The sequence below is a fragment of the Erythranthe guttata genome, chromosome 10 (genome assembly GCF_056151865.1).
Source record: "Erythranthe guttata isolate IM_541 chromosome 10, IM_541, whole genome shotgun sequence".
Taxonomy (NCBI): domain Eukaryota; kingdom Viridiplantae; phylum Streptophyta; class Magnoliopsida; order Lamiales; family Phrymaceae; genus Erythranthe; species Erythranthe guttata.
The window spans coordinates 1,515,165-1,540,731 of NC_142542.1; the positions used below are offsets into that span (position 1 = coordinate 1,515,165).

The 25,567-nt window shown below is 36.5% G+C and overlaps 8 protein-coding genes, 1 non-coding gene and 1 pseudogene across 10 annotated transcripts; 2 read left to right on the plus strand and 8 right to left on the minus strand.

The window, feature by feature from the left end:
- Nucleotides 1-142: 142 nt before the first annotated feature.
- On the minus strand, nucleotides 143-1,015 carry LOC148767248 (NADPH-dependent aldo-keto reductase, chloroplastic pseudogene; annotated as a pseudogene).
- Nucleotides 1,016-1,640: 625 nt separating this feature from the next.
- Nucleotides 1,641-2,652, minus strand: LOC105952796 (uncharacterized protein At2g39795, mitochondrial-like). The gene is made up of 3 exons (XM_012976374.2): nucleotides 2,379-2,652; nucleotides 1,930-2,291; nucleotides 1,641-1,800 (listed from the first exon to the last, which is right to left on the minus strand). Exons 1-3 carry the CDS (start codon nucleotides 2,619-2,621, stop codon nucleotides 1,641-1,643), a joined length of 765 nt encoding a protein of 254 aa, XP_012831828.2. The 5' UTR covers nucleotides 2,622-2,652.
- Nucleotides 2,653-5,532: 2,880 nt separating this feature from the next.
- LOC105952795 (hypothetical protein) lies at nucleotides 5,533-6,627 on the minus strand. The gene is made up of 3 exons (XM_012976373.2): nucleotides 6,277-6,627; nucleotides 5,794-6,200; nucleotides 5,533-5,696 (listed from the first exon to the last, which is right to left on the minus strand). Exons 1-3 carry the CDS (start codon nucleotides 6,517-6,519, stop codon nucleotides 5,537-5,539), a joined length of 810 nt encoding a protein of 269 aa, XP_012831827.2. The 5' UTR covers nucleotides 6,520-6,627; the 3' UTR covers nucleotides 5,533-5,536.
- Nucleotides 6,628-7,681: 1,054 nt separating this feature from the next.
- On the minus strand, nucleotides 7,682-8,832 carry LOC105952716 (uncharacterized protein At2g39795, mitochondrial). The gene is made up of 2 exons (XM_012976299.2): nucleotides 8,104-8,832; nucleotides 7,682-7,989 (listed from the first exon to the last, which is right to left on the minus strand). The coding sequence occupies exons 1-2, from the start codon at nucleotides 8,673-8,675 to the stop codon at nucleotides 7,818-7,820; spliced, it is 744 nt and encodes a 247-aa protein (XP_012831753.2). The 5' UTR covers nucleotides 8,676-8,832; the 3' UTR covers nucleotides 7,682-7,817.
- A 77-nt stretch (nucleotides 8,833-8,909) lies between these two features.
- TRNAS-GCU (transfer RNA serine (anticodon GCU)) lies at nucleotides 8,910-8,991 on the plus strand. The gene has a single exon. It is a non-coding gene; the product is annotated as a tRNA-Ser (tRNA).
- A 37-nt stretch (nucleotides 8,992-9,028) lies between these two features.
- LOC105952985 (NADPH-dependent aldo-keto reductase, chloroplastic) lies at nucleotides 9,029-10,897 on the minus strand. The gene is given in 8 exon segments (XM_088823645.1): nucleotides 9,029-9,290; nucleotides 9,292-9,333; nucleotides 9,423-9,665; nucleotides 9,778-10,053; nucleotides 10,141-10,228; nucleotides 10,329-10,405; nucleotides 10,499-10,549; nucleotides 10,696-10,897. Coding segments are annotated over 8 exon segments (951 nt in total). The 5' UTR covers nucleotides 10,822-10,897; the 3' UTR covers nucleotides 9,029-9,242.
- A 218-nt stretch (nucleotides 10,898-11,115) lies between these two features.
- Nucleotides 11,116-14,150, minus strand: CHLAKR (NAD(P)-linked oxidoreductase superfamily protein). The gene is made up of 7 exons (XM_012976587.2): nucleotides 13,921-14,150; nucleotides 13,161-13,211; nucleotides 12,901-12,977; nucleotides 12,431-12,518; nucleotides 11,907-12,182; nucleotides 11,482-11,730; nucleotides 11,116-11,350 (listed from the first exon to the last, which is right to left on the minus strand). The coding sequence occupies exons 1-7, from the start codon at nucleotides 14,038-14,040 to the stop codon at nucleotides 11,264-11,266; spliced, it is 948 nt and encodes a 315-aa protein (XP_012832041.2). The 5' UTR covers nucleotides 14,041-14,150; the 3' UTR covers nucleotides 11,116-11,263.
- A 626-nt stretch (nucleotides 14,151-14,776) lies between these two features.
- On the minus strand, nucleotides 14,777-17,413 carry LOC105952983 (NADPH-dependent aldo-keto reductase, chloroplastic). The gene is made up of 7 exons (XM_012976588.2): nucleotides 17,165-17,413; nucleotides 16,749-16,799; nucleotides 16,424-16,500; nucleotides 16,019-16,106; nucleotides 15,633-15,908; nucleotides 15,270-15,518; nucleotides 14,777-15,080 (listed from the first exon to the last, which is right to left on the minus strand). Exons 1-7 carry the CDS (start codon nucleotides 17,282-17,284, stop codon nucleotides 14,994-14,996), a joined length of 948 nt encoding a protein of 315 aa, XP_012832042.2. The 5' UTR covers nucleotides 17,285-17,413; the 3' UTR covers nucleotides 14,777-14,993.
- A 280-nt stretch (nucleotides 17,414-17,693) lies between these two features.
- LOC105952984 (NADPH-dependent aldo-keto reductase, chloroplastic) lies at nucleotides 17,694-20,509 on the minus strand. The gene is made up of 8 exons (XM_012976591.2): nucleotides 20,194-20,509; nucleotides 19,898-20,018; nucleotides 19,352-19,402; nucleotides 19,017-19,093; nucleotides 18,844-18,931; nucleotides 18,487-18,762; nucleotides 18,154-18,402; nucleotides 17,694-18,058 (listed from the first exon to the last, which is right to left on the minus strand). The coding sequence occupies exons 2-8, from the start codon at nucleotides 20,015-20,017 to the stop codon at nucleotides 17,972-17,974; spliced, it is 948 nt and encodes a 315-aa protein (XP_012832045.2). The 5' UTR covers nucleotide 20,018; nucleotides 20,194-20,509; the 3' UTR covers nucleotides 17,694-17,971.
- Nucleotides 20,510-21,358: 849 nt separating this feature from the next.
- On the plus strand, nucleotides 21,359-24,414 carry LOC105952981 (CASP-like protein 5B2). Of its 2 annotated transcripts, XM_088824164.1 has the most exons (4): nucleotides 21,442-21,863; nucleotides 22,757-22,889; nucleotides 23,021-23,130; nucleotides 23,896-24,414. In XM_088824164.1, the coding sequence occupies exons 1-4, from the start codon at nucleotides 21,733-21,735 to the stop codon at nucleotides 23,984-23,986; spliced, it is 465 nt and encodes a 154-aa protein (XP_088680290.1). In that variant the 5' UTR covers nucleotides 21,442-21,732; the 3' UTR covers nucleotides 23,987-24,414. The 2 variants fall into 2 exon arrangements, with proteins under 2 accessions (XP_012832040.1, XP_088680290.1); XM_012976586.2 differs by lacking the exon at nucleotides 23,896-24,414 and having other exon boundaries at nucleotides 21,359-21,863; nucleotides 23,021-23,365.
- The last annotated feature ends 1,153 nt before the right edge of the window (nucleotides 24,415-25,567 follow it).

A 25,567-nucleotide genomic window follows, 5' to 3' on the forward strand; every position in this document is an offset into this window, starting at 1 on the left:
TTATAAGTGTCCTAATATAAATTTTTGAGACGCATGTAAATATTGCATATATGTTTTGAAGGCACAAGTAAGTATCCCAAAGCGTTAATTAGTTTATACGTAATTTAGATTTTGGGACACTTATTTGTATCTTGTAAGGAGGTCAATAAGACGTATTTAAGTGACCCAATAAGGTATGATATAGGGACATTTTAAGTGTCCCCAACTTAATGCGACACACATACATGCGACACTTATAATAATTGCCCCAAAAACTCTAAATGTCCCAATAAACACCATATTGGGACACTTTCCTGTGTCTCGATAGGGACTTTTTGTTGTAGTGCAGACAGGATTGTAGTATGAATAACTTGCCTGTTCAGTCCCAGAAAAGTTGGCTAATAAGTGATCTGGTATTGACCAATTCAAAACATCAATGTTCTCCTTCATCCTCGATTCGTTTGAGCTCTTCGAGAGTATGCTATGCCCCGTTTGGAGTCCCCACCGAAGCGCCACCTGTGCAGTCGTCTTACCTAGCTTTTTTGCAGTAGCAACTAAAACAGGGTGATGAAGGAATTCATTCTTGAGCCAACCAGGAGAAGCCAATGGTGAATAACCCTAACAAATAGACTTACAAACCATTATTACTATATATGCATGAAGAGAAAAAAAAATATCGATCTTTTTTTTTAAGAAGCTGATGAAGATTACTATATATAACTCACAGATATGTGAACTCCCTTGGATTTACAAAATTCATGCAGTTTTGCCTGTTGCCAAAAAGGATGACATTCGACCTGGTTGACAGCTGGCGGGATTCCGGCTATTTCCAGGAGATGGCCGAGTTTTTTCACAGAGAAATTGCTAACGCCAATCGCTCGGGTTTTACCCGAGTCGTAGAGTGCTTCCATTGCCTTCCATGTGTTAGATATATCTGTGGCTACAAGGTTTTCAGGCTTGAACTCAAAAGATCCTCCCTTTTTAATCCTAGCTTATTGGAAGCTTTGGTCCTTTAACTTGTCATGTTTTCATTTCACATGCCGTAACTTTATTAATTTGGTATTTTTGGTCCAATTTCACTTGAATTTTGGATCGACGATGTACCTAATCAATTAAACCTTTCACATTATCAATGTTTTGTTTTTCAATTGAATTTAGTTAATTTTTAGGGTATTTTGCTAAAAAAAAAAAAATTAATCATAGTATATACTATAGTGATGCACGGTGCAATAAACCCGGTTTAAATTACAGCAAATTTAACTTCTCCATTTGTATTCAGTTTTTAATGTTTTCGTAAATTATTACGACCCTTACACTTGAATTAAATCGACATACGAGAACTACTATAGTCTATAGAATGATTAAATATTTCTACGGGTAAATTACAAACACCCCCTGAGGTATGGTCAAATTACAAAAACCCCCCTCCTGTTTGGATAATTACATCTACCCCTTATTTCTACAGACAAACAAAACTATTGAAAAATGGTAACAAATTAAAAAATGCCATAGTTATAAAATGTCAATCGACCGTAAAAAAATAATAACATAAATTGAAGTTAACATGAACAAGATGAGACGGTCGCAACATAAAATGGACGAGTAATTATTGAAAGCTCCAAATTGTGATTAAGATCACTACACTTAGTTGGTAAGTATAGTCACTCGTTGAAATAATTCTCGAGTTTTTCCAGCACAAGCAAAGGGCGCCGTCCGTAACTCCTGATTATGTACTGGAACAAAAATTCAGCATATTTTTTCTCAATCCCTCTCATTTCGACAAACTCATTCAAACTCAATTGCAAATCACTCCCATCTTTCCTGTACAAATTAAAAAATAAAAAAAGAAATTAAAATTAGTCTCAATTAAAAAACACACAAATACTTGCAATCATATATATTTGAGTTCTTTTGCCAAATTAAAAAAAAAAATACTAGAGAAAATATTACATTTCATAAGATCCAACCCTAATAATAGAATCAGAATCGGAATCGGGAGCAGGCTCATTCACGGACAAGTGAGTAACCCTAATATCATCAGAAGAAGCATAAACCTCAAAATCCAACCCTTTCCCGTTTTCTCTGGAGATATTCATTTTTAGATGAACAGATGGCGCAATATCAGCCGTTGATTTTGCCAATAAGATGCCTTCTACATCCATGTTTGTGCTCTTTCTTAGGTTATAGGGAATCGATGCCATGACATCGATTCGCTCACCATCAAGCTCTCTTGTTAATTCCAGGCAACCATGATCATAATAAAAATGAAATTTTTTAACTGTGAAAGGAAAATCTGCTGGGACTGGAGGAATCTGGTTGATTGATAAGAAAAAAAAAATCAAAACCCGAAAAGAATCGATTTAAAATAAAAAATTAAAAGAGACTAATCGAGAACTTACATCTTTGTTCATGGCTATTATTTTGGGGGTTTTCATTTGGGTTTTCAAAGCTGTGACGATTTTTTGATGAAGTGGGTTCTTCTTGGCGTCCGTACAGAAATGGTGGGAATTATTGTAAGAGGAGATATCCATCTTAACTGCAGCAGCAGAGAGAATTCTCGGAGATGAAACTGGACGAAGGGCACGAGGAGCAACTGTAGAGAAAGCTATGCGGAGAATCATACAAGACCTTGACATAGCCATTATTTTAGGGCAACTTGTTTTAGGAGTTTCAGGAGAGGTTTTAGGGTTTTAAGAGAGGTTTAATTAGGGTTTTAATTAGTTTTGCATTCACAACCAAGATTCTTGTTTCTTGGAAAACAAGCGTGCCGATACTCCCTTTTAATTATTATTAGTGATTTCATTTGTTTAAATTATAACAATTTTTAATCTTTTTTATTTGTCATTGTTTCATATATTATTACGTCATCTACTAAAATCTTTCAAAATATATATGTTTTTTGTGGTAATGAAGGAATCAGACAACCAGTCGTATATAGACATGGCCACGGGTCGGGTCTGACCCGGACCCGACCCGGACCCGACCCGGCGACCGACCCGCCCCGCCCCGGACCCGCCCCGTTGACCATGGACCCGGACCCGGACCCGAAAATATATGGGTCGGTTTCGGGTCCCGATATTTAGGACCCGAGACCCGACGGGTCCACCCGGCGGGTGGACCCGAGGACCCGGACCCGAGGACCCGACCCGAGGACCCGTCGGGTCCACCCGAATAAAAAAATATTTTTTTTTCAAAATTTTAAAAATACACCGGCTATAAACCGGACCCGAACCGGACCCGGCCCGGACCCGGTCCGGGAATTCAAAAAATTTTTTTTTTTTTTTTAAATTACAACGGCTATAAAACTGGGGTCCACCCGAAAATTTCAAATTTTTTTTTTTTTAAATTACAACGGCTATAAACTCGGGTCCACCCGGACTCAAATTTTTTATTTTTTATTTATTTGTCTATTTAATTTAGCAAATGTATTAATAGTTTTTTAATTTAATATATAGGGTGCACCTAAATCATACGCGTGGAAAAAGGGCGATGGGCATGGGACCTTTCGTAAGCACTTGGTTTCTCGACTTAAACTTGAATTAGTACAAGAATTTCTTATGCTAGACAACAAAGTTTCCATTTGTTCTGATATTTGGAGTGATCATTGGGGTCGTAATGACTATATGGGTGTCACATGTCATTGGATCAATCGTGCATGGAAACTTGAAAAAAAAATAATTGGTTTTCCTGTTATGAATATTCTGCAAATATTATATGAATATTCCTGAACTATATTTGGTTGCTACAATTTTAGATCCTAGACTTAGGCTTGATCTATTATCTGATATGCTACAATTATATTACGATAATTTGTCTAAGGATATATCATTGATTGATTGCCCTCCACTTCCTAACGTACCTACTCTTGTTAGCACCTCGACTACATTATTAAATCAACTTTATGATGAATATGCTAGTATATCTGGAACATCTAATGTTCCAAATAACAATCCTACTTCAACAACGGATACATCTACTATGTTGGCGGCCCAACGTTTATTGCATGAGCGATTCAAGCGCCCAAGGTCCTCATCCTCAAGTTCAAGTTCCAATCAACGATTGGAACTTGAGAGTTATTTAACTGTTAGATTTGATTCCACAGAAAGTACAGATTTTGACATACTAGCGTGGTGGAAGTCAAAAAGTTCATCGTTTCCAATTTTGGCACGTATTGCCAAGGATGTTCTCGCTTGCCCCGTCTCCACTGTTGCGGTCGAATCCGCCTTTAGTGTAGCCGGTAGAGTATTGGATCCAACAAGAAGCAATCTCGGTGCCGACAATTTCGAAAATCAAATGCTTTTGGGAGATTGGACGAAAACCGACTACAGACACAAAGATGATCACATCGACAAAGACGACGACGATGATGATAAATATGTTCCTACAGAAGGTGGGAATACAACTTCACCCGGCGGCACAAGCGACGACTAAAAAGGTAAGTAAAGGTAAGAGAACTACGTGGACTTTGATTCCAAACCGGATACGTAGGCAACTTAGTTTTAAATTTAAAATTTATAATTTTGAATTTAAAACTAAGCTCAAGTCCTTTAAATTTATCTTTTTTTTTTTCTTTTTTTTTATATGTGAAAATAAAATTAAAAAAAAAAAAAAAAAAAAAAAAAAAAATCAAGAACCGGTTTGGACCCGGACCCGGCCCGGACCCGGCCCGGACCCGGACGGACCCGAGTGGACCCGACCCGGACCCGGACCCGGACCCATGCGGGTCGGTTTCGGGTCCCGAAAAAGTAGGACCCGGACCCGGCGGGTCCGACCCGGACCCGGACCCGACCCGACCCGGGGCCGTGTCTAGTCGTATAGGTGCACTGAGTAAACCTACACTCGTATAATAATTTGCAAACCATATGAGAGACGTAAACCACATTAGGTTAACTGTGTGTGACAAGTTTGTTTGACCTAGCAAGAGGATTCGAACTTGGGTCAATTGACACAAACTCACAAATTAACACAAAAAACATGTTAAATTGGAAATGGGGATTCATACGCACATTTTCCAAAGTCTATGATCATTTGGGGTTTACTTACAAGGGTTCGTTTGGTTACCGTTAAAAACTAAGGGCTCGTTTGGTTACCGTTATAAAGTTTTAGTGACTAAATAGTAGGGGCTTGTGACACATTAGGTTGGCAAGATTCACAAAGAAAGTGACATAAGTTAAGTAGATAAATGTTAACTTTAATTAAAATAGAAATATAAAAACCCATAAATAAACTTGTTTCTCTTCAAAATTGAAGTTTCTTCTTAATTTTTTGTTGAGAGGAGTATATTAGATGGGATAGATAAGATATATATTGAGTGAAGTAAATAAAATCATTTAACTCAAATTAAATAAAACCAATGATGGATTCACATAATTAAATTGGAGTAAACAATTGAGACATCCTAATTAAAACCTAATTTGAGCTTTCTTCAAATACAGAAGAAAACTAAGAGATGCAAATGAAGAAAAGATGCTCAAACAATATTCGAAATTCTCGAGCTGATTAAAAATATATAATTAATTAATTAATAAATATGCACGTCGTCTTCTTGTCGTCTTCTTCATTCGTCGAAAAAATTCTCCATTTTATCCACCATAAGAACCTCGCGCCGGTCGTCGTTCCTGAACAAGTAATTGTATAGAAACTCAACATATTTTTTCTCAACCCCTTTCTTTTCAATAAACTCTCCCAAAGCAGATTGCAAATCACTGCCTTCCTCCCTATACAAAAAAAAAAAGATATTGAAAATAAAATAAAAAAATAATAATAAGCCTCAAAAAAACAAAAACACACATTAAAAATGAAATAAAAAATTACAGGGTATACGGTCCAAAACGGTGCGGATATTCAGGATAATCCGGATCAGGCTCCATCACCGTAACCTGGGTAACCCTAATATCATCAGAAGTAGCAGAAGCATCAAATTTAAGCCCTTTTCCGTTTTCTTTCATGATTTTAACTTGTAGAAGAACGGTTGGCAAAGTATCAGCCGTTGATTCTTCTTTCCGATCACTATCGGTTGAGTATTCTTCTTCGGATGAGCTGACGTCAGAACCACCATCGCTTTCGCTTTCATCGCCGATTATGCTGTTGTATTCAACCGAAGCGGGAAGGTGTACGTCGACATCGATTTCCTCTCCGTCGAGCTCCCTTTTTAGATTGATCGAATTGAAATAGTTAACGTCTTTGATTGTGAAAGGGAAACCAGTTGGAACCGGCGGCATCTGTTTTATTCAATTAAATAAATAAATAAATCAACGAAAAATAATTTAATCTAATTCTAATCAGAACTTGACTCACAGCTTTCGCCACGGCTGATCGATCGCGGGGTGTGATTCGGGATTTCAAGACTTTGATTAGTTTCTGATCAACTTGATTAATCTTCTTGGCGTCCGTACAGAAATGGTGGGCACTGTAAGAAGAGATATCCATCTTACTAACTGCCGAAGAGAGAATTTTCGGAGAAGGAATCGTACGAAGGGCACGAGGAGCAACTGTAGAAAAAGCTCTGCGAAGAACCATACAAGACATTGACATAGCCATTATTAGGGCAACTTGTTTTAGGGTTCCAGGAGAGGTTTTAGGGTTTTAGGAGAGGTTTTAGGGTTTTAATTAGTTTTGCATTCACAATCAATATATCAAGAAACCTATTTCTTGGAAAACAAGCATAAGACTCTATCATGCACCATCCATTTTACTTATTAATGATTTTATTTGTTTAAATAATAACATATTTAATTTATTTTTATTTTTATTTTTATTTTTATTTTTCATTTGTTTCAAGTTAGAGTTATTAATTATTAATTATTATCGTTTCCTATTATTACGAGCCATATCGAGTTTTTAAAGCCGAAAATGTAGTGTTCAAATTGGATATGTAAACTTATTAAAATGTTTAATTATTTTCTAAACACAGACATGTTAATTAAATTGGAAATTAGTATATACACAACATTTTTTTCGGAATTTGTGATTATGGTTGCTTATGAGGAGTTTCTAGACCTAAAGGAAATATGCCACTGAATATTCTTTTAGGGGTGTTTCAAGAAAAATAATATCAATTAAGTAAATACATGTCAAATTTAATTATAGTAGAATAAATTGCATGGTATTTGAAGATAAAATTTTACACTTCACGAAAATCAATCGTCGGGAACTATTAAGGTGGTGTTTGCAAAAGCTTTTGCAAACAGATTATACTCTTTTTTTTAATCATAATCTTTTTTTAGGTGTTAACAAAATGAACTCTTTTTTTTACTTCTCTTAAGAAAACCAGTTTAAAGCTATAATTTGTTAATATAGACGGAAAAAATATTGCTTAAAACCACCACAGTGGGTTCCGACAAATTCCTAGATTAAATGGGTTCCGACAAAACCCTAGATTAAGTTTTAGCTAATGCTCATGTTTTCGACAAAAAAAAACATCATAAAAATACGTATGATGTTTTTATGCCAATAAGTTGATTTTCCAGCCAATTTACAAACACCGTCAACTTTTATAAATAATCACTTATAACCAACTTAACTGACAATCCCTAACTTTCTATTTAAGTATTCTTTTGCAAACACCACCTAAATTGATGAGAGAGAGAGAGAGAGAGAGAGAGAGAGAGAGAGAGAGAGAGAGAGAGAGAGAGAGAGAGAGAGAGAGAGAGAGAGAGAGAGAGAGAGAGAGAGAGAGAGAGAGAGCAAACATGTTAAATTTGCAAATTACTAAATTCGCAACATTAATTAATCTGAAAAACTTTATTCAAGCCAAAGAAAGGAAAAAAAAACCTAGGGTTGGTTTATAATATGTCAAATCCTAATTAAACAATAAAAAGAAAAAAAACTGATATTAATTAATTGCAGTGTTGGAGAAAATCCATGGTCTTTTGCAGCACAAGGAGAGGGCGGCGTTTGGATTTGGCGGCCATGTACTTGGCAAGGAATGGAACATAACTTTTCTTAAGCCCTCTTATTTCAAGATACTCTCTCAAACCATTTTCCATTTCATCTTCTTCATCCACACCCCTGCATGCATGCATGTACAAATCCATTACATTAATTAAATAATCGCATATGATTTAATTTGCAGAAGGAAAATAATTTAATATATAAAAAAAGAAAAAAAAAAAGAAGAAATACACGAGGTAGGGTCCAAGAAGTTGTTCATCTGTGGCAGATTCCTCCCCTGCCCAAATTTCATTAGCCGAGACCTCATACGAAGCAGCGGTAGCCTGAAGCATAATCTTTCGTCCACTCGGTTTCGAGATGCTGACGTCCACCTCGACAGACGACGCCTGAATAGAACCATCGGTCTCCGATCTTACGTCGCCGTCATAAATGTCCGATTCGCGATCGTAGAAATGTTCCGCAACAAACTCGATTTTCTCTCCGTTGAAATCCCTTTTCAGGGTGATCCTCTCGTTACCGCAGAAATAACCGTGTTCCATTGTGAAAGGGAAATCGGGCGGTGGGACCGGGAGCACGTGCATATGTTGATGTTTCTCCTCCGATTCGATTTCAGATTTCAAGGCTGTGAGGATTTTTTCATTGAGCAGCTTCTTTTTCATGGAGTCCGTACAGAAATTGTTGGTACCGCTGTAGATCGCGTTGTTGATGGATCCAGCAGGCATGGTTTTTGAAGATGCAATTGGACGAATTGCACTGGAAATAACTGCAGAAGAAGCTCTGCGGATCATATAAGACATAGCCATTGTTTCGTTTATGGGCGTTATAATAATTGGTTGTTTATTTTACAAGTGTAGGAGTCTAGGGTTTTTAGGGTTTTGCATTCACAATCAAGAAGAAGCTTCTTTCTTGGAAAACAAGTATATAAATGATTCGACGTTCGCGTAGCTTTAGATTCTATCATCCCTTTAGATAATGATTGCCTTTAGATTATTGTTATGTTATAATGTCTAGTAGTGTACAAAAATCTTCATGTAGCTGTCGCTTTGGCCGAGTGGTTAAGGCGTGTGCCTGCTAAGTACATGGGGTTTCCCCGCGAGAGTTCGAATCTCTCAGGCGACGATTAGTTTTTTTTTCTTATAAAAAACTATATATTTAATTTAATATTATCAATTTATTTTTTTTATCAAAGTTTAATTTATAAATTACTTTGATGCTTTAAACAAAAATGAAAAATCCGACGTCTATTGTATATGTCCTATCATACATGCGAACATATTGGTATTTTTTTTTATGTTTATGAATAAAACGAAAATCCGACAATTATATATTTATTTTGTTAATATCCCACTTATACAATTGATCAGCAATCCTCAGATCTCTCCATCCCAAAGCTCTTCAAGAGTTGTGTATTCACTGAGTATATATCTCATGGACAAACTCAGAACCCCTAACAAGTTTTGTCTGCATTTCACAAACAAACAAATGTTATCTCAATAAATTAATTAGGACAAATAAATAATTCAGACAGGATTGGAATATGAATAACTTGCCTGTTCAATCCCAGAAAAGTTGGCTAATAAGTGATCTGGTATTGACCAATTCAAAACATCAAATTTCTCCTTGATCCTCGATTCGTTTGAGCTCTTCGGGAGCACGCTATGTCCCGTTTGGAGTCCCCACCGAAGCGCCACCTGTGCAGTCGTCTTACCTAGCTTTTCCGCAGTAGCAACTAAAACAGGGTGATGAAGGAATTCATTCTTGAGCCACCCAGGAGAAGCCAATGGTGAATAACCCTAACAAATAGACATACAAGCCATTATTATTATTATTACATGTATGCATGAAGAAAAAAAAATCGATTTTTTTTTTTGAAGAAGCAAATGAAGATTACTATATATAACTCACAGATAGATGAACTCCCTTAGATTTACAAAATTCATGCAGTTTTGCCTGTTGCCAAAAAGGATGACATTCGACCTGGTCGACAGCTGGCGGGATTCTTGCTATTTCCAGGAGATGGCCGAGTTTTTTCACAGAGAAATTGCTAACGCCAATAGCTCGGGTTTTACCCGAGTCGTAGAGTGCTTCCATTGCCTTCCATGTGCTAGCTATATCTGTGCCTACAAGGTTTTCAGGCTTAAACTCACCAGATCCCTTTTTAATCCTCACAGGCCAATGAATCTGCATGATTTTCCAAACACATGTAATTTAAATTGATACAAAATTTGGACTGAGGTGATAAGTTAAAGACGCCGGAACAGAATTTACGAGGTACAGATCAACATATTCAAGATGCAACTCTTCCAGTGTTTTATCTAATGCCAGAGGTGCGTCTTCGGGTGAGTTGTCGGTGCACCTACACAAAATCAGAGGGTGCGATTCCAAACAATCTCAAATGAAATGGATAAAAAATAATGTCTGCACCAGTTGTTACTAATTACGACATGATTACTTACCAGAGTTTGGAGGTGATGAAGAGCTCCTCCCTCTTCACAACTCCATCATCAAACAACTCCTTCAGAACTAAACCAATCTGAAAAAGAAGGAATAATAACTAATTGATCTTTCTTCTAGAAGTCCGAAAAGGAGGGAATAAGGCTTAAATAATGGTGATAGAAGTATGTACCTCCTTCTCGTTGCCATAAAATCGAGCACAGTCAATGTGGCGGTATCCATTCTGCAATACAGGGAGTTACGAGAAAATTATTTCATGAATTATAGTGGCTAGATCAGTCACTATTCAGTAATTGTTTTATGAAAATTGCAATTTGATGTCACAATCAAGAAACAGAGCACAGTCTCAATATCGAAGATTCGCCGCACCTTGATAGCAGCTTTTACAGCTTGACCAACACCAACGAGGCCAGGCGCCGACTGCCATGTACCAAGTCCAACTGAAGGAATTTTGGCCCCAGTGTTCAACTCAAAGTATAGTATCTCGTTCGCCATTGTTCGAATATAGATAGAAAAAGAAGAATTGGAAGTTGAATATTAAGTAGCACAAATTCTTCGAGTTAGGCCAAATTTGTTATCTTGTGTTGTCATTAGGTGCAATTTGAATTGGGTACAAGTGCAAGCTGTATGAAGATGAAATCTGCCCACTTTGAATCACCCCGTTGAGTGAAATATGGGCAACCTTTCGAGTTTCACGTATATAAGTCGATACATCCGGTAATAGGTATATTAATTGGGTGCCCACATAAAAAGAGCAAGATGGGATATTCCATGTCGTACACCGCAAAATAACCAAATGAAGTAGCATTTATTTAAAAGAAGTCGAGTAACATCAATTATCAAGGGAGACTAAATCAAGGTACAAATTCCTTAAGAACATAATATCGAAGCTGATATGAAAATAATAATTCAGAAACGAGATCATCGAACAGCAGGATCAGATCTCTCCATCCCAGAGTTCTTCAACAGTTTTGTACTGACCGAGCGTCTCATGCACGAATCCAGTACCCTTGAGCAACCTTGCCTGCAAATTACCAACAATTATATAATTAGGGACCTGATACTACCATCAATTAAAAAAAATCGCAATGGGGTTTACAACGAGATTTTGATAGTCTTTTTATTGCGTCGAAAAGAAACTGAAAAATTACTTGCCTGCTCGATTTCGGAGAACTTCACAAATAAGTCGTTTGGAATGGACCAACTAAAAACATCAAAGTTCTCTTTGATCCTTGATTCAGTAGTGCTCTTCGGGAGTACACTATGACCCATTTGTAGTCCCCATCGAATGGCCACTTGTGCAGCCGTCTTACCCATTTTTTCTGCAGTAGCAACTAAAACAGGATGCTTGAGGACCTCACTTTTGAGCCATGTCGAGCCAGGAGAACCCAGTGGGGAATAACCCTGAATTTTTTTTAAATGAAATGTTAAAAATTCAAGCATTTGTTATAGTGACCTAACTCGCGCATATAATTGAAGTATACTAAAGGAAAACAAAAGCATTCATCTTAATAATGCTGTGGAAAAAATAGATATGGTTAAAAATCGAAATTATCTGTTCAACTGAAGAAATGACTCACAGTTAGGTGAACTCCCTTGGATTTACAAAACTCCCGCAGTTTAGCCTGTTGCCATGAAGGATGACATTCAACCTGGTTGACAGCTGGAGGAATGCGTGCTATATCCAACAAATCGCCAAGCTTTTTCGTGGAGAAATTGCTAACTCCAATAGCTCGGGCCTTGCCAGAATCATACAGTGATTCCATGGCCTTCCACGTGCTAGGTATATCTGTGGCAATAAGATTTTCAGGCAAAAAGCCAACAGCCCCCTTTTTCATCCTAGCGGGCCAATGAATCTGCATAATCATATGCCACGAGTGGTGAGTTGTAAGCGCAAAATGAAAGGGGGAACTAACATTAAGAAAAAAAATATATTACAACTTCAACTGCTGCTTTTAGGTTTCTGCCAATGAATTTCGACATTTATTGACCTTTATGTGAGATTCGTTCTATTCATTATTAGAGCCGTTCATCTCAGCATTACTTTTTTTATCAGTACACAAGGACCGAGAAATTTTGATAAAAATCACAGAGCAGTACGTACAAGGAACAAATCAACATATCCGAGTTGCAATTCTTCCAGTGTTTTGTCTAATGCCGCCAGTACATCTTCGGGTGCATGGTCATTACACCTGCAGAAGTCAGGAGGCCATTTTAAGTGAAGGTACAACATTAAGGTCAAATATATGGGTGAAAATGAAGACTATAGAGATGTAATCAGACCATAAACTAGTGAGCACCTCAAGAATAAGAATAATCGACGCAAACGAGGAATTATACTACAATACACAAAACGAAGTCACAAAAGTACAAGTACAATTTCAAAATAAGTATCTCACTTCTTCCAGGTCAAGCTTCATAAAAATGATTAGTTTCCATTTCTCAGTCGATTTATCAAATTCGACCAGTCATCTTCACACACAGTAATATTCAGTTGCAGACAATCACAAAACAGAGTTCTCATCCAAATAAACAGAATCCCACACCAGGTTTTATCAATCTAGATATGATTACCAGAGTTTGGAGGTGATAAACAATTCCTCTCTCTTAACAACTCCATCATCAAACAGCTTCTTCAGGACTAAACCAATCTGAAAAGAAGAAAAACTAAGTGTCAAATAAATTCACAAATATTTTCACAATATACACTCATACACGTGATTCATTATTGTCATATGCATCATTCTTAGACCATGAATACATGTGATCGTTAATTAGTTATTTTGTCTGTTATATTTTCTTATCGAAGATGGTGATAGAAAAAAAGTATTTACCTCCTTCTCATTGTTGTAAGCTCGAGCACAGTCAATGTGACGGTATCCACTCTGCAATCAGGAAAGTACAACTAACTGATCAGTGGTGTTGTTCTAACAAAGGCCTAAAACTCCATGAACTACGAGATACAAGTCAACGACTAATGGACAATAGCAGTAGCATAATTTCTAGTGGTTATTACAGTCAGTATTCTTCATTTTCTTAGGCTTTAATTTCATTATAGACACAAAAAGTATAACGATTCTCATAGGCCGTTCAAAAATTAAATGGTCGGAAGCAAACATCAAAATACCATCACATATTAATTACTAGGGCAGAAGCATCCAGTATTCCAGTTCGATCCTCACTTAGTAAAGGAAATTGAAGAGGCAAATCAAAATAACTGGAAACCAAATCCACTCAATTTTCAAAAATTTGAGGATAAATAAAGTAAATTAAAAAGATATTATACTAATAAACTATATCAGAAAATTACGTTGCATCAACAAACAAAGATAATCTGCACAGTGATCAACGTGCGCGGTGTTGTCCTTCATTCGTATAACCTCAAATCTCAATTTGATTTTTACAGCCAAGGAAAAAGAAAAACTCAATTTACAGATATTCCGCACATAACTTAACAATTAAAATTCTAAAAAAAAAAAAAGGACCACAAACATTTCATATCATCACTTGCAAACAAATTAACTGAAGCTAAAGAGAAATGCTGGCAGGAAGAAATACATACATTTATATACGAACACCTAAAAACACACGCACCTTGATAGCAGCTTCAACAGCTTGGCCTACGAGGCCGGGCTCCGACTGCCACGTACCGAGTCCAACTGAAGGAATTTTTACGCCGGTGTTCAACTCAAAGTATAGGATCTCGTTCGCCATTTTTCAAATTTCTAGAGAGAGAGAGAGAGAGAGAAGAATCGAGTGCAGATGGTGTGAAAAAATCAACACGAGGAAAGAGAAGTCCAGTGAAAATTGTGAAGGGCTGAGCACTCACTTTAAAAGCGGGGGAAGGAGAAGCCGAATTGAATACTTCCAAGCCTCTTGATTTGGACCTCCAGATCTGGGCCGTTGATTTCGTTTCGTATTTCTGTACATTTATTCGACGGTGGATGGAAGTCACGATAATTAAATGCTGACGTAGGTTTTAATATGTATATTAAATTCACATATATTTTGCAATTTGCACATATTCATATGACCGAATATTCGCAAACGTAGAATATTGAATTGTGTGGGGTCACTTCCCTAGAAGATTTCCCTATCAATTTATAGGACCATTGTTATTAAATACTATAGTTAGGTTTTGGTTGAAGAGGATTAATCATATTATCATAGTATATTTAAGGACGATAATAGGAAGGCTCAGTTAATCAAAAATAATTATGATTGCGAAAAAAGGTTCTTATTTAGCATAAAGACGAGGCTCTAGACTGCAAAATACATGACGTAAATCGATTTTGTTATTAATTAATTTCATAAGCAGATAGTGATATTTGATTCATGATGGGGCCAAGCCTAAACATGTACACCTAGGTTTTAGTTGGTACGTCATGCCAAATTGACGAGTCGGGCCAAAAACATCACCCCCTTCGTATAAATATTTCGAACTCATAACTCAGATGTACGAAATATACAGTAGAACTTGGATAAATTAATACATAATATTTTTTCCATGTCATATTAATAATTCGCTACATTTTGTTATTTCTTACGATTCTTAATTTATTTATTTACTGTACACTATATGAAAGTAGAAATTCCTCAAAAACACGAACATCGGTCCTGATATGAAAAACATATTCAGAAATCAGACAGATGATACAACAGCAGTATCAGATCTCTCCATCCCAGAACTCTTCAATAGTTTTGTATTGGCCGAACGTCTCGTGCACAAATGCAGAACCATTAAACAACCTTGCCTGCAAAATACCGACAAAGATATCCTTTAATAGTCTTTAAAAGGGTTCGAAGAGGAGATCCACTAATAGTCTCAACATAATTGGAAGTATTGAATCGCGTTTAACTAATTTATAAGAAAACATGATAAATTTGCATGTTGCACTCGATAGTCGTTTATTGTGTTAAAAAAGAAACAGAGAATAACTTGCCTGCTCGATTTCGGAGAACTTCACAAACAAGTCATCTGGTATGGACCAACTAAAAAGATCCAAGTTCTCTTTGATTCTAGATTCAGTAGTGCTCTTCGGAAGTACACTATGACCCATTTGCAGTCCCCATCGAAGCGCCACCTGTGCAGTCGTCTTACCCAATTTTTCTGCAGTAGCAACTAAAACGGGATGCTTCAGGACATCACTTTTGAGCCAGGTTGAGCCAGGAGAACCCAGTGGGGAATAACCCTGAAATTTGACGAAACTTTAAAGTAAAAACATATGTCACACAAAAAAAAAAAAAAAAAGCTAATGCTGTCGACAGACAGTATGCTATATAAAGTCGAAAATCTAAAGACTTACAGATAGGTGAACTCCCTTGGATTTACAGAATTCCCGCAATTTAGTTTGCTGCCATGAAGGATGACATTCAACCTGGTTGACAGCTGGCGGAATGCGTGCTATATCCAACAAATCGCCAAGCTTTTTCGTGGAGAAATTGCTGACCCCTATAGCTCGGGACTTGCCAGAATCATACAGTGATTCCATGGCCTTCCATGTACTAGGTATATCTGTAGCAATAAAATTTTCAGGTTTAAAGCCGACAGACCCCTTTTTCATCCTGGCAGGGCAATGAATCTGCATAATCATATGGCCATTCATCCGTTACATATTTTTTTATTTCAGTTTTTACTCATTCAACAAGAAGGAACAAGGAAACTCGATAAAAATCACGGAGCAGTACGTACAAGGAATAAATCGACGTATCCCAGTTGCAATTCTTCCAGTGTTTTGTCTAATGCAGCTAGTACATCTTCAGGTGCATGGTCAGCACACCTGCAGAGGTCACGAGGCCATAAGCTTGTGAGCACCTCAAAAGTAAGAATAATCGACGCACACGACGAATTATACTACAATACACAAAAAAAATCACATAAGTCCAAGTAAAATTTCAAAATAAGTATCTCCTATATTCCAGGTCAAGCTTTGTGAGAAATGATTAGTTTCCATTTCTCGGTCGAATTATCAAATTTGACCATTCTTCTTTGCACGCAGTAATACTCAGTAACAGAATATCACAGAACAGAGTTCTCGTTCGAGATAAATAAAAAACAGAACCCCATACCAGATCTTATCACTCTAGATATGATTACCAAAGTTTGGAGGTGATAAACAAATCATCTCTCTTAACAACTCCATCATCAAACAACTTCTTCAGGACTGAACCAATCTGAAAAGAAGAAAAATTAAGTCTCAAAAGAAATGCACAAATATGAGAAGGATCGTTAATTAGTTATTTTATGATCTGATATATTTTCTTATGAAACATGTATCGAATAGGAATCTCGTTATAAAAAAGCAATATAACACTGCCCTAAAATTGAAGTATATTTCTCTATGTGATCAATCAAGTGCATTAATCTAAGAACCAAAACGAATATACACTTGGTAATGGTGATAGAAAAAAAAAGTATATACCTCCCTCTCGTTGACATAAGCTCGAGCACAGTCAATGTGGCGGTATCCATTCTGCAACGAGAAAGTATTGATTGTTGGCGGTATCAGATATGTAATTATATTTCTTGAACATATAATCAATATGCAGCAAAAAAAACGAGATAATCTGCAGAATGATCAACGGGCGCGGAGTTATCCTTCTTTTCGAGTAATCTCAAATCTCAATTTGATATTTACAATCAATAACGAAAACTCGAATTAAAGATAAACCGCACATAACCTACAATTGAGATTTCAAACAAAACAAAACAAAACACCAGATTATTATCACTTGCAACTTGCAAGTAAATCAAAATGAAACTAAACTAAAGAGTAATTAGATGCTGCCGGGAAATTATACATACATATATGATATATACGAACACCTAAATACGCACCTTGATGGCAGCTTCAACAGCTTGGCCTACGAGGCCAGGCTCCGACTGCCACGTACCGAGTCCAACTGAAGGAATTTTCGCACCGGTGTTCAATTCAAAGTATAAGATCTCGTGCGCCATTTATTAAGCTTTCTAGAGAGAGAAGAAGAAGAAGAATCGAGTGCAGATGGTGTGAGAAAATCAACAAAATTGAAGAGTGAAAATTGAGGCTGAGCTCTCACGAACGAGTGTCAAAATTAAACACTTCCATCCCTCTATTTGGACCATCGCATTAAATAGGGTAAATAGCACTACGCCCCCTGTAGTTTAAGTTTTGTACATATAACCCCTTGTACTTTCAATATAAGCACATCACCCCCCTGTAGTTTGAACTTTTTGCACACCCCTGTAGTTTGAACTTTTTGCACATGACACCCTTGTACTTTTAATATAAGCACACAAAAGGTAAATAATCATACAAGGGGGTAAGTGTATTATGTTTTGGTTGTAGGAGATTAAAGTATATCTAAGGACGATTAGAGAATGGCTCAGTTAATTAATTTCTATTATCATGATTGAGAAAATGATCTTATTTAGTAAACAAGGCTCTAGACTGCAAAATAAAATAAAAATTAAATAAAAAAATAAAAATTCCTCAGTACAGTGCTATCAAAATGTTTTTCCAGCTTCCAATATATCTATAATTCTTCCATATCAATATATTATAAGTAGTTTTTAAATATTAATTGTTGATTTTGTATTCCTATATTTTATTAATAAGGAAAAAAAAAACTTTCTCCTGAGTAAAACATTGCAGAGTGAAGTTTCTCAGATTTCACCATCCCATAACTCATCTATGGTTTTATAGGAGCCAAAAGTCTGGTCAACAAACGTAGTTCCTGTAATAAGTTTCACCTGCATAGTGATCCCACAATTCATCAATCAAACAAACAAAAAAAAAAAGTCGAAAGCTTCACTTTATATATTTAAGATAACCGGCTGAGTATTACCTGCTCAAATTCTGAGAATCGGGCAAACAGATCTTCCGGAATATGCCAATCGAACACATCAAAGTTCTGTTTGATCCTCTCTTCGTTAGTGCTCTTTGGAAGCACGCTATGCCCCATTTGCAAACCCCATCGAAGAACAACTTGTGCCGGAGTCTTTCCCAATTTCTCAGCAACCAAATTCAGAATCGGATTCTTAAACACTTCATTTTTTACCGTGGTTTGGCCAGACGATCCAAGAGGCGAATATCCCTGAATATATATTTTTTCTTCAAAACAGCACACCAAAATCACAGATTAAATCAAATCTTTTAACAACAAAAAATATATACTCACGGATAGATGAACTCCTCGAGATTTACAGAACGCATGTAGCTGTGGCTGCTGCCATGAAGGATGGCATTCCACCTGGTTGACAGCTGGCGGAATACGTGCTGCGTCCAACAAATCCGAAAGTTTCTTGCTAGAAAAATTGCTAACACCAATAGCTCGTGCCTTTCCGGCATCATACAGTGCTTCCATTGCTCTCCATGTACTCGGTATATCAGTTTCAACAAGATTCTCCGGTTCGAATCGAACAGAACCTTTCTTCATTCTAACTGGCCAGTGCATCTTCATTCAAAAGCGTAGCTAGTTATACTAAATAACACAAAACAATAGATATGAAAAATGGTTCAGGTAATATAGACAAACCAGATAAAGATCAACATAGTCAAGCTTCAAATCATTCAAAGTTCTGTTTAAAGCCAAAGGTACGTCTTCTGGAGCATGATCCGTACACCTGCAGGAATCGGATTAGCTTCAGATTCAACGGGACATAACAAATAGGCTATAACTCGATAGGATTATGGAAAATTCTAGCAAACCATAGTTTAGAAGTAATCCATAAATCCTCTCGCTTCACTACCCCTTCTTCAAGCAAGTTTTTTAGTACATCACCAATCTGTAACAGAAGGATTCCAAGATCGTAAAACGTGCGATCGTAAGCAATGAAGGGATAAAATTGATTAACAGATAAATTTTATAACATTATCAAATGAGGCAATGCTTCATGTATACTTCTCCTTATCCGTGAAACCACGTTGACAGTTTACCGAAAAGAACCATGTAACTATAGGATTTGATAGTTGCACACTGTGCTGACATAAACGCCGAATATCTACATAATCGAAAAAAAGAGTTAGAATGGTGCAGATAGTACCTCCTTCTCATTCCCATATCTCTGTGCGCAGTCAATGTGGCGGTACCCTGCCTGCATTTGAAGACACATCACTCTTTTCACCACTAAAAATATATTTTTCCACACTGAAAAAAAAAAAAAAAAAATCCGATACTCGCAGATTCAGTTTTGGGTCCAGAAAACAAGCCATAATGATATTATACTGATACACATACAAACTGTCATATAAAATGAGTCAAATCCACACTATTGGAGCCAGGATTTGCAGTTCGCAGGGGTCGAATGCATTAAAACTTTTATGAGGGGGTTCGATATTGCTAATTATACACGATTTTTTAAAAATATTTACTTAAAAAATTGCTGGGGGCCATGGCCTCTTCTGGTCCTATGTTGGCTCCGCCACTGCAAATCGAGCAATGTAAATTGTTCAAAGTTGATTCGAATTTTAGGGTAGAGCCAAATTACGGATAACAATTCACTAGTGGCATTTATTTCCAGGGGAAATGATTTAGATATCGTCGGAAAACGGAAAATAAAAAAATGAAGATTTTTTTTATAATTAGGTACCTTAATTGCGGCGGTGATGGCATCACCAACGACACCGGGAGCCGCCTTCCACGTGCCAAGTCCAACTGATGGGATTTTGGCGCCGGTGTTCAGCTCGAACGATCGAATCGCTCTCGCCATTCTAATTTCACAATAATTAAATAATTCGTCACAGATTGCCCAGATCTTACATATCAAAATATGAACCAATGCATGTATGTATATATATATATATGTAAATATCAAATATGTATAATGTATATGTTTGTGCAATTGATTTTTATCAGAAAGCAGGTTTATGTTTACACGTTAATTACCAATTGATAAATCGAACGGGAGGTCGCTTGAATTTTTGTACGGCAGGAGTGTGAGTTACGGCGGCGCCGGGGCGGAATTGCTCGTGAGTGAACACAGCGTGACGTACGCTTGAAATCCAATTTTTCTTTAAATAAATTTTAATAGGCCATTTTATAATCTACAACTTCTATTCAAAGATTTCAAAAAAATTTATATTTTAAATGAAATACATATGTGCAATCCCGATTTAATTTTCAAGATAAGATTAGTAAAAAAAGATTTTAGAGTATTATAATAATTTAGTTGCATAATGGATTTAAGAAATTCCCAAAACACAATTTCAACAATTGAGAAAAATATATAATAATATCAATTATAGCATGTCTTACCTAAGGGTGGTAATTGATTTGAGTCGGCTCGTGAACTCGATGAGCCGACTCGATAAAAGCTCAACCTCGAGCTCATGAGCTTGAGCTTCGGATGAGCTCGAACCTGACTATAGTTGTTCGACAGCTTGCATAGCTTCTTATTTATTTATTTTGTATTTAAATAATAAAAATAATATTAAATATACAAATTAAAAAATTATAGTATATTTTTATTTTTATAATCATATAAATAATTTATACTGATAAGTGATAACATAAAGTAATATTAATATGAAAATTAGAAAAAAATACAAAAAATTAACAAAGCTCGAGCTTGAGCCTAGAAAATGAAAGCTTGATAAGCTCGAGTCGCAAAATCGAACACGAGATTGAGCTTGAGCCTGAAAATTCTGGCGAGCTCGACTCGTTCACACCCTGGTTTTACAAACGAGGCGGTTAAAAAATGAGAATAAATTAATAAATTAAATAGCGCAACGGTTTTCAAATCCAATTCTGATTTAAAAGCCCAGCTCTAGTGTCTGAGTTCAAAGCGAGCCCAAATTAAAGTTGGGCCCATTAGCATGCCCCAGTTACTCGTTGGATCCGAACTTCTGATGGATCAGAAAAAATGGGACCGATGTCCGACGTGGCGAAAAAGGATTCGCACAGAACCAAACGACACTAAACTATTTCCCAGACAATTAGACCAATGAACAACGAGAGATTAAAGGAAAAAAGAAAAGAAAAAAACTAAGAAATTGGAAAAGAATATCCACGTAGGACTGTCAGATCACTCCGACAAGAGCCATTATTAATCACCTGATAAAACAACTGCTAATTCAAAATTATTTGCAGAGATTAAGCATTAAATATTCATTATAATAATAAAATAAGCAGCCCATCCAGAAATTGTTTGTACTGGTTTTCTTCTTCAGCACAACGGCTCATTTACTCCGCTGCATGCTTTGCGGATGATTCAATCTCCATCAAACCCCATCGTAATCCTCTAACACCGTAGACCATTCACTACTGTAATTCGGAGTAGGATATCTACACAGAGCTCGAGATTTACATTCGCAAGTAGAAATGGGGAAGATTAAGGAAATCTAGGGTTTTGAAGGGGGCCCTTTTTTTTAAAAAAAAAAATTTGAGGAAAAAGGGCCCGCCCTTATTGTAGGGAAGGAGAGAGAAATGAAGGATTTGCTGGGTAGTCCAGGATCTGTGAGTGGTTTGTTGTTAAGAACAGGGCAGTGTTTCTTTGCAGCTTCCTCCATTGGAGTTATGGTTTCTGCTATTGGGTTTTCTAACTTCACCGCTTATTGGTACATTTTCTAATTTCTGCTTGTTTTAATGCTGTTTATTTATTTACAGTTGGTGCAATTTATGTGTATAATTGCTGCTGTGCATCTACTGTTGGCTGAGTTAATTGGGAAATCTGAATGTGGTTGTGTGTAACCGGAAAAAATAAATGCATAAATGGAAATGAAATAATTAGAGGTGTTCCCTGCCATTATTGTGTAATTTTTTGCTTGAATATAGTTATCTAGATATGGTGGATTATTGGATATTTATGACTGCGCATTTTTGGAAATTGTCGTTTGCTAGATGTGTAGTTCGTTTAGCTATTTCTGGGAATTGATGAATTGGGATTTTCTTCTTCTTCGACTACTTTGGGACTATGGTAGTATATATGGTAATTGTTGATAGAAATCAGTGCAATGAACTAATATACAATACGTTTAGGCCTCGTTTGATAACAAGGAAGTCACTGTGTTGTGGTAGATTCCGGACCCTTGCGTGTTGAGCTTCAAACTACGCTACCGAATGAAAATTTTGCCTTGATTAGTTATATACCGAGGTCAATTAGCCTGTCAAACGGGGGCCTTATGGAAAGAAAGAGCATTTTTACGGTGATTTATCAAAAGGATTAATGTTGTTGGATGTGCTCATTTTCAGACACGTAGACTACTTCAACCATGTCTTTTACATCTTACTAAGTGCCGATTTCACTTGCTGAACTACCTGATTTTAAACTGTAAAATGTTTTGCGGTAGTCAATTATGCAGCCAAGACATTTATGTTGGTTTGGTCCAGCTCTCACTTATAGACATTGTCTTTTTAATTCTACGACAATGAATTCTCTCGTGTTTTACAAAAAGAGCATTGAATTTTACTCACCAGTATAATTAACACTTTGTAACTTCTGGTTTTTCAGCTATCTCATTGCATCAATGGGGCTTCAAGTATTATGGAGCTTTGGACTTGCCTGTCTCGATATCTACGCTTTACGGATTAAACGAGACCTCCGAAATCCAGTCCTAGTCAGCCTGTTCGTTGTCGGTGATTGGGTAATTCCTATGCCTTTTCTTGTATGCCACGATTTTTTTTTTTCAATGACTCTTGATTGGCTTTATATTACGCGAAACTATCTAAACAAATTATCCCATTTTCGAATGAAGTTTTGACAAATTAAATGCAGGTGACAGCTACATTATCACTTGCCGCCGCGTGCTCATCGGGAGGAATCGCAGTTTTGTACGCAAAAGATTTGAAATTCTGTACTGGTCCAGGGCATCTGCCATGTCACAGGTTTGAGCTTTCCATAGCTCTGGCATTCATTACATGGTTCCTTATTGCTTTGTCTTCCCACGTCATGTTCTGGATATTAGCATCGGTCTGAAATTTTCACGTTTTCGGTGTTTGTGTCTCGCGAGGTGATTAATCTCTGTTGGAATTTGGCAATTGTAAGATATGTTGTTGTAATCACTCAATTCTTGCTTTGCAAGGCTATGGCTTTCGAAATTATCCGAGATTTGTGAGGTTATCGATTTCTTTAGTATTTATTTAAAAAAAAAAAAAAAGCACACGACAAATGTGAATGGAATATATAGCAACTGTTGAATTTGAAAACGTACCAAGTTACTTGCAGCAATTGGTCAATGATCAACCTAATTTGATTTTCTCTTTATCTTTTAAAAATTAATTGAGCCATTTTAAATACCATGATAAATGCTAATGATAGTCAACAGTAAATTAGCTCCTAAATCACACCTCAGATTTCGGCGATCCGGGGTCGTTTAGACTCGCAAAAATTCATTTTTGACATTTTAGAAAAAAACTAGAAAATTCATATAAACATCAGGATTCCGTAAATTGGATTTCAATCATTTTTAATTTACAACAGATGCACCAACATTATTTACAAATTACAATTAAGAAAATTATTAAAATACATAATTTATGTGGGCCCTTTTCTGGTTTTCCACGTCGATCAAGAAAAAAAAAAAACACGCACACACACTTGCTTGGTCGTAAATCGTAATATTACAATAACCTAATTAAAATACTTGGCAGCCGATATGATCACCTGACAGCCCTAAAAGAATTGACCGGATTGCGCTGCCCGGCCGGAAAGAACCCTGGTGGCGGCGGAGCGAGGCGGTGAAGAGGCGGAGAAGGCACAATAATCTGGGCGGGAAAGCTGGATATCGGAAGTTGAAAACCGGCCAGAGTCACCAGCCGGAAGCCTCATGTAAGAAGCTGATGGTGATTCGTTTAGCCATGTCCCTCGTCCTCCGTTTTTGTATTGCACTATTGCTTTGTACACAAATGGAATTAGTCCCTCCATCTCTCTCTCTCTCTCTCTCTAGAATCTAGATCTCTCTCTCTCTCTCTCTCTAAAACTCTCTCTGTGTAAAATTTTCAACGTGGATTAATATATAAAGGGGAGGCTGGGTGTGGGGTAGGGTGATGACGTGGCGTAATGGGATAGGTTGGAGCTAGCTGTTTTACGCTAAGATAAGCTGACATTTAAGCATTACATTTGATTTGAGCACGAACCTTTGACAACATTCCATTGAAACTTGTATTTTAGCTACAATTTCATTGTCAGGAAATATATTCTTAAATTAATTGAACCACTGTCAAATATAAAAATAAAAAAATATATATATAGTTAAAACATTTTTTAATTAAAATTAGTCCATCCTTATAGCACATCAAATTAGACCGGGACATGAATTAGTTATTTTTATATTCTATTTATGTTCAGTCATTGTTTAAAGAAATTACAAAAAAAAAAAAATGAGAAATTAGTGCGTAGTGAAAACAACATGCGGCCACACGTATAGTGACAACAGTAATACATTATTACACAACACATATTAGTTTTATGGATTATTGAATTTTTTTAAGCACAAAAAGAAAAGTTGGTGTGTAGTTTTCTTGATGCTTGCACGAACAAGACTTTTACATATTTATATATGTATATATAATGGTAAGCCATATCTTTTGTGATATGGTTTGTGATAATTCATTCTCAAGATTTCCAAATATTTATTGTGTGTTATATAATACAAGGTGCTGGAGCATGATTATTTATTATTAATCTCAAGATAATGAAGACGTGTCATTTGTCTTAAAGAAGTAACATTTAGGACAATGAGTTTTCCACCTAATAATGCATATATGACTAATATCTCTAGAATCCATGATTCAAATGGAATAAATTATACGTAAAAGTCTTTTATTTTTTTGAATTTGACATATTTATATATCATAGAAAAAAAATCATTCTACTTCGATATGCGCGCGTTTCAATTTTGAAAACCATGTCTAAATAAATTAATTTACATATTAATTCAGTTTAACATGTTACAATTCAACTGTTTTACAGTTTTAATTTAGAAATTGATGATGACGGTTGTTAGCCCCTTAATCGGCGACATCGCCTATAACTCGAATATAGCTGAGTCATAATGTCAAGTAATGGATGGCACAAGACAACCATACATCGACGAATGAGTAGTCGAATTTTAGGCAAGTATTGTAGGCGACTGTCCAAGAAAGCAAAGAATGATTCTCACCGATTGAGAATGTGGCTTGAAAACCGACATAATGAGCAATGGATAACAAGACTTAAAGCTGTCAAGAGCGAGTCTTGATAGTTCGGCATAAGATTGTAGACAAGGCAGGCGTGTTGTCTGGCAAATAGTTGCGCAATCTCAGCCGTTTGGTGCGTGTCCGA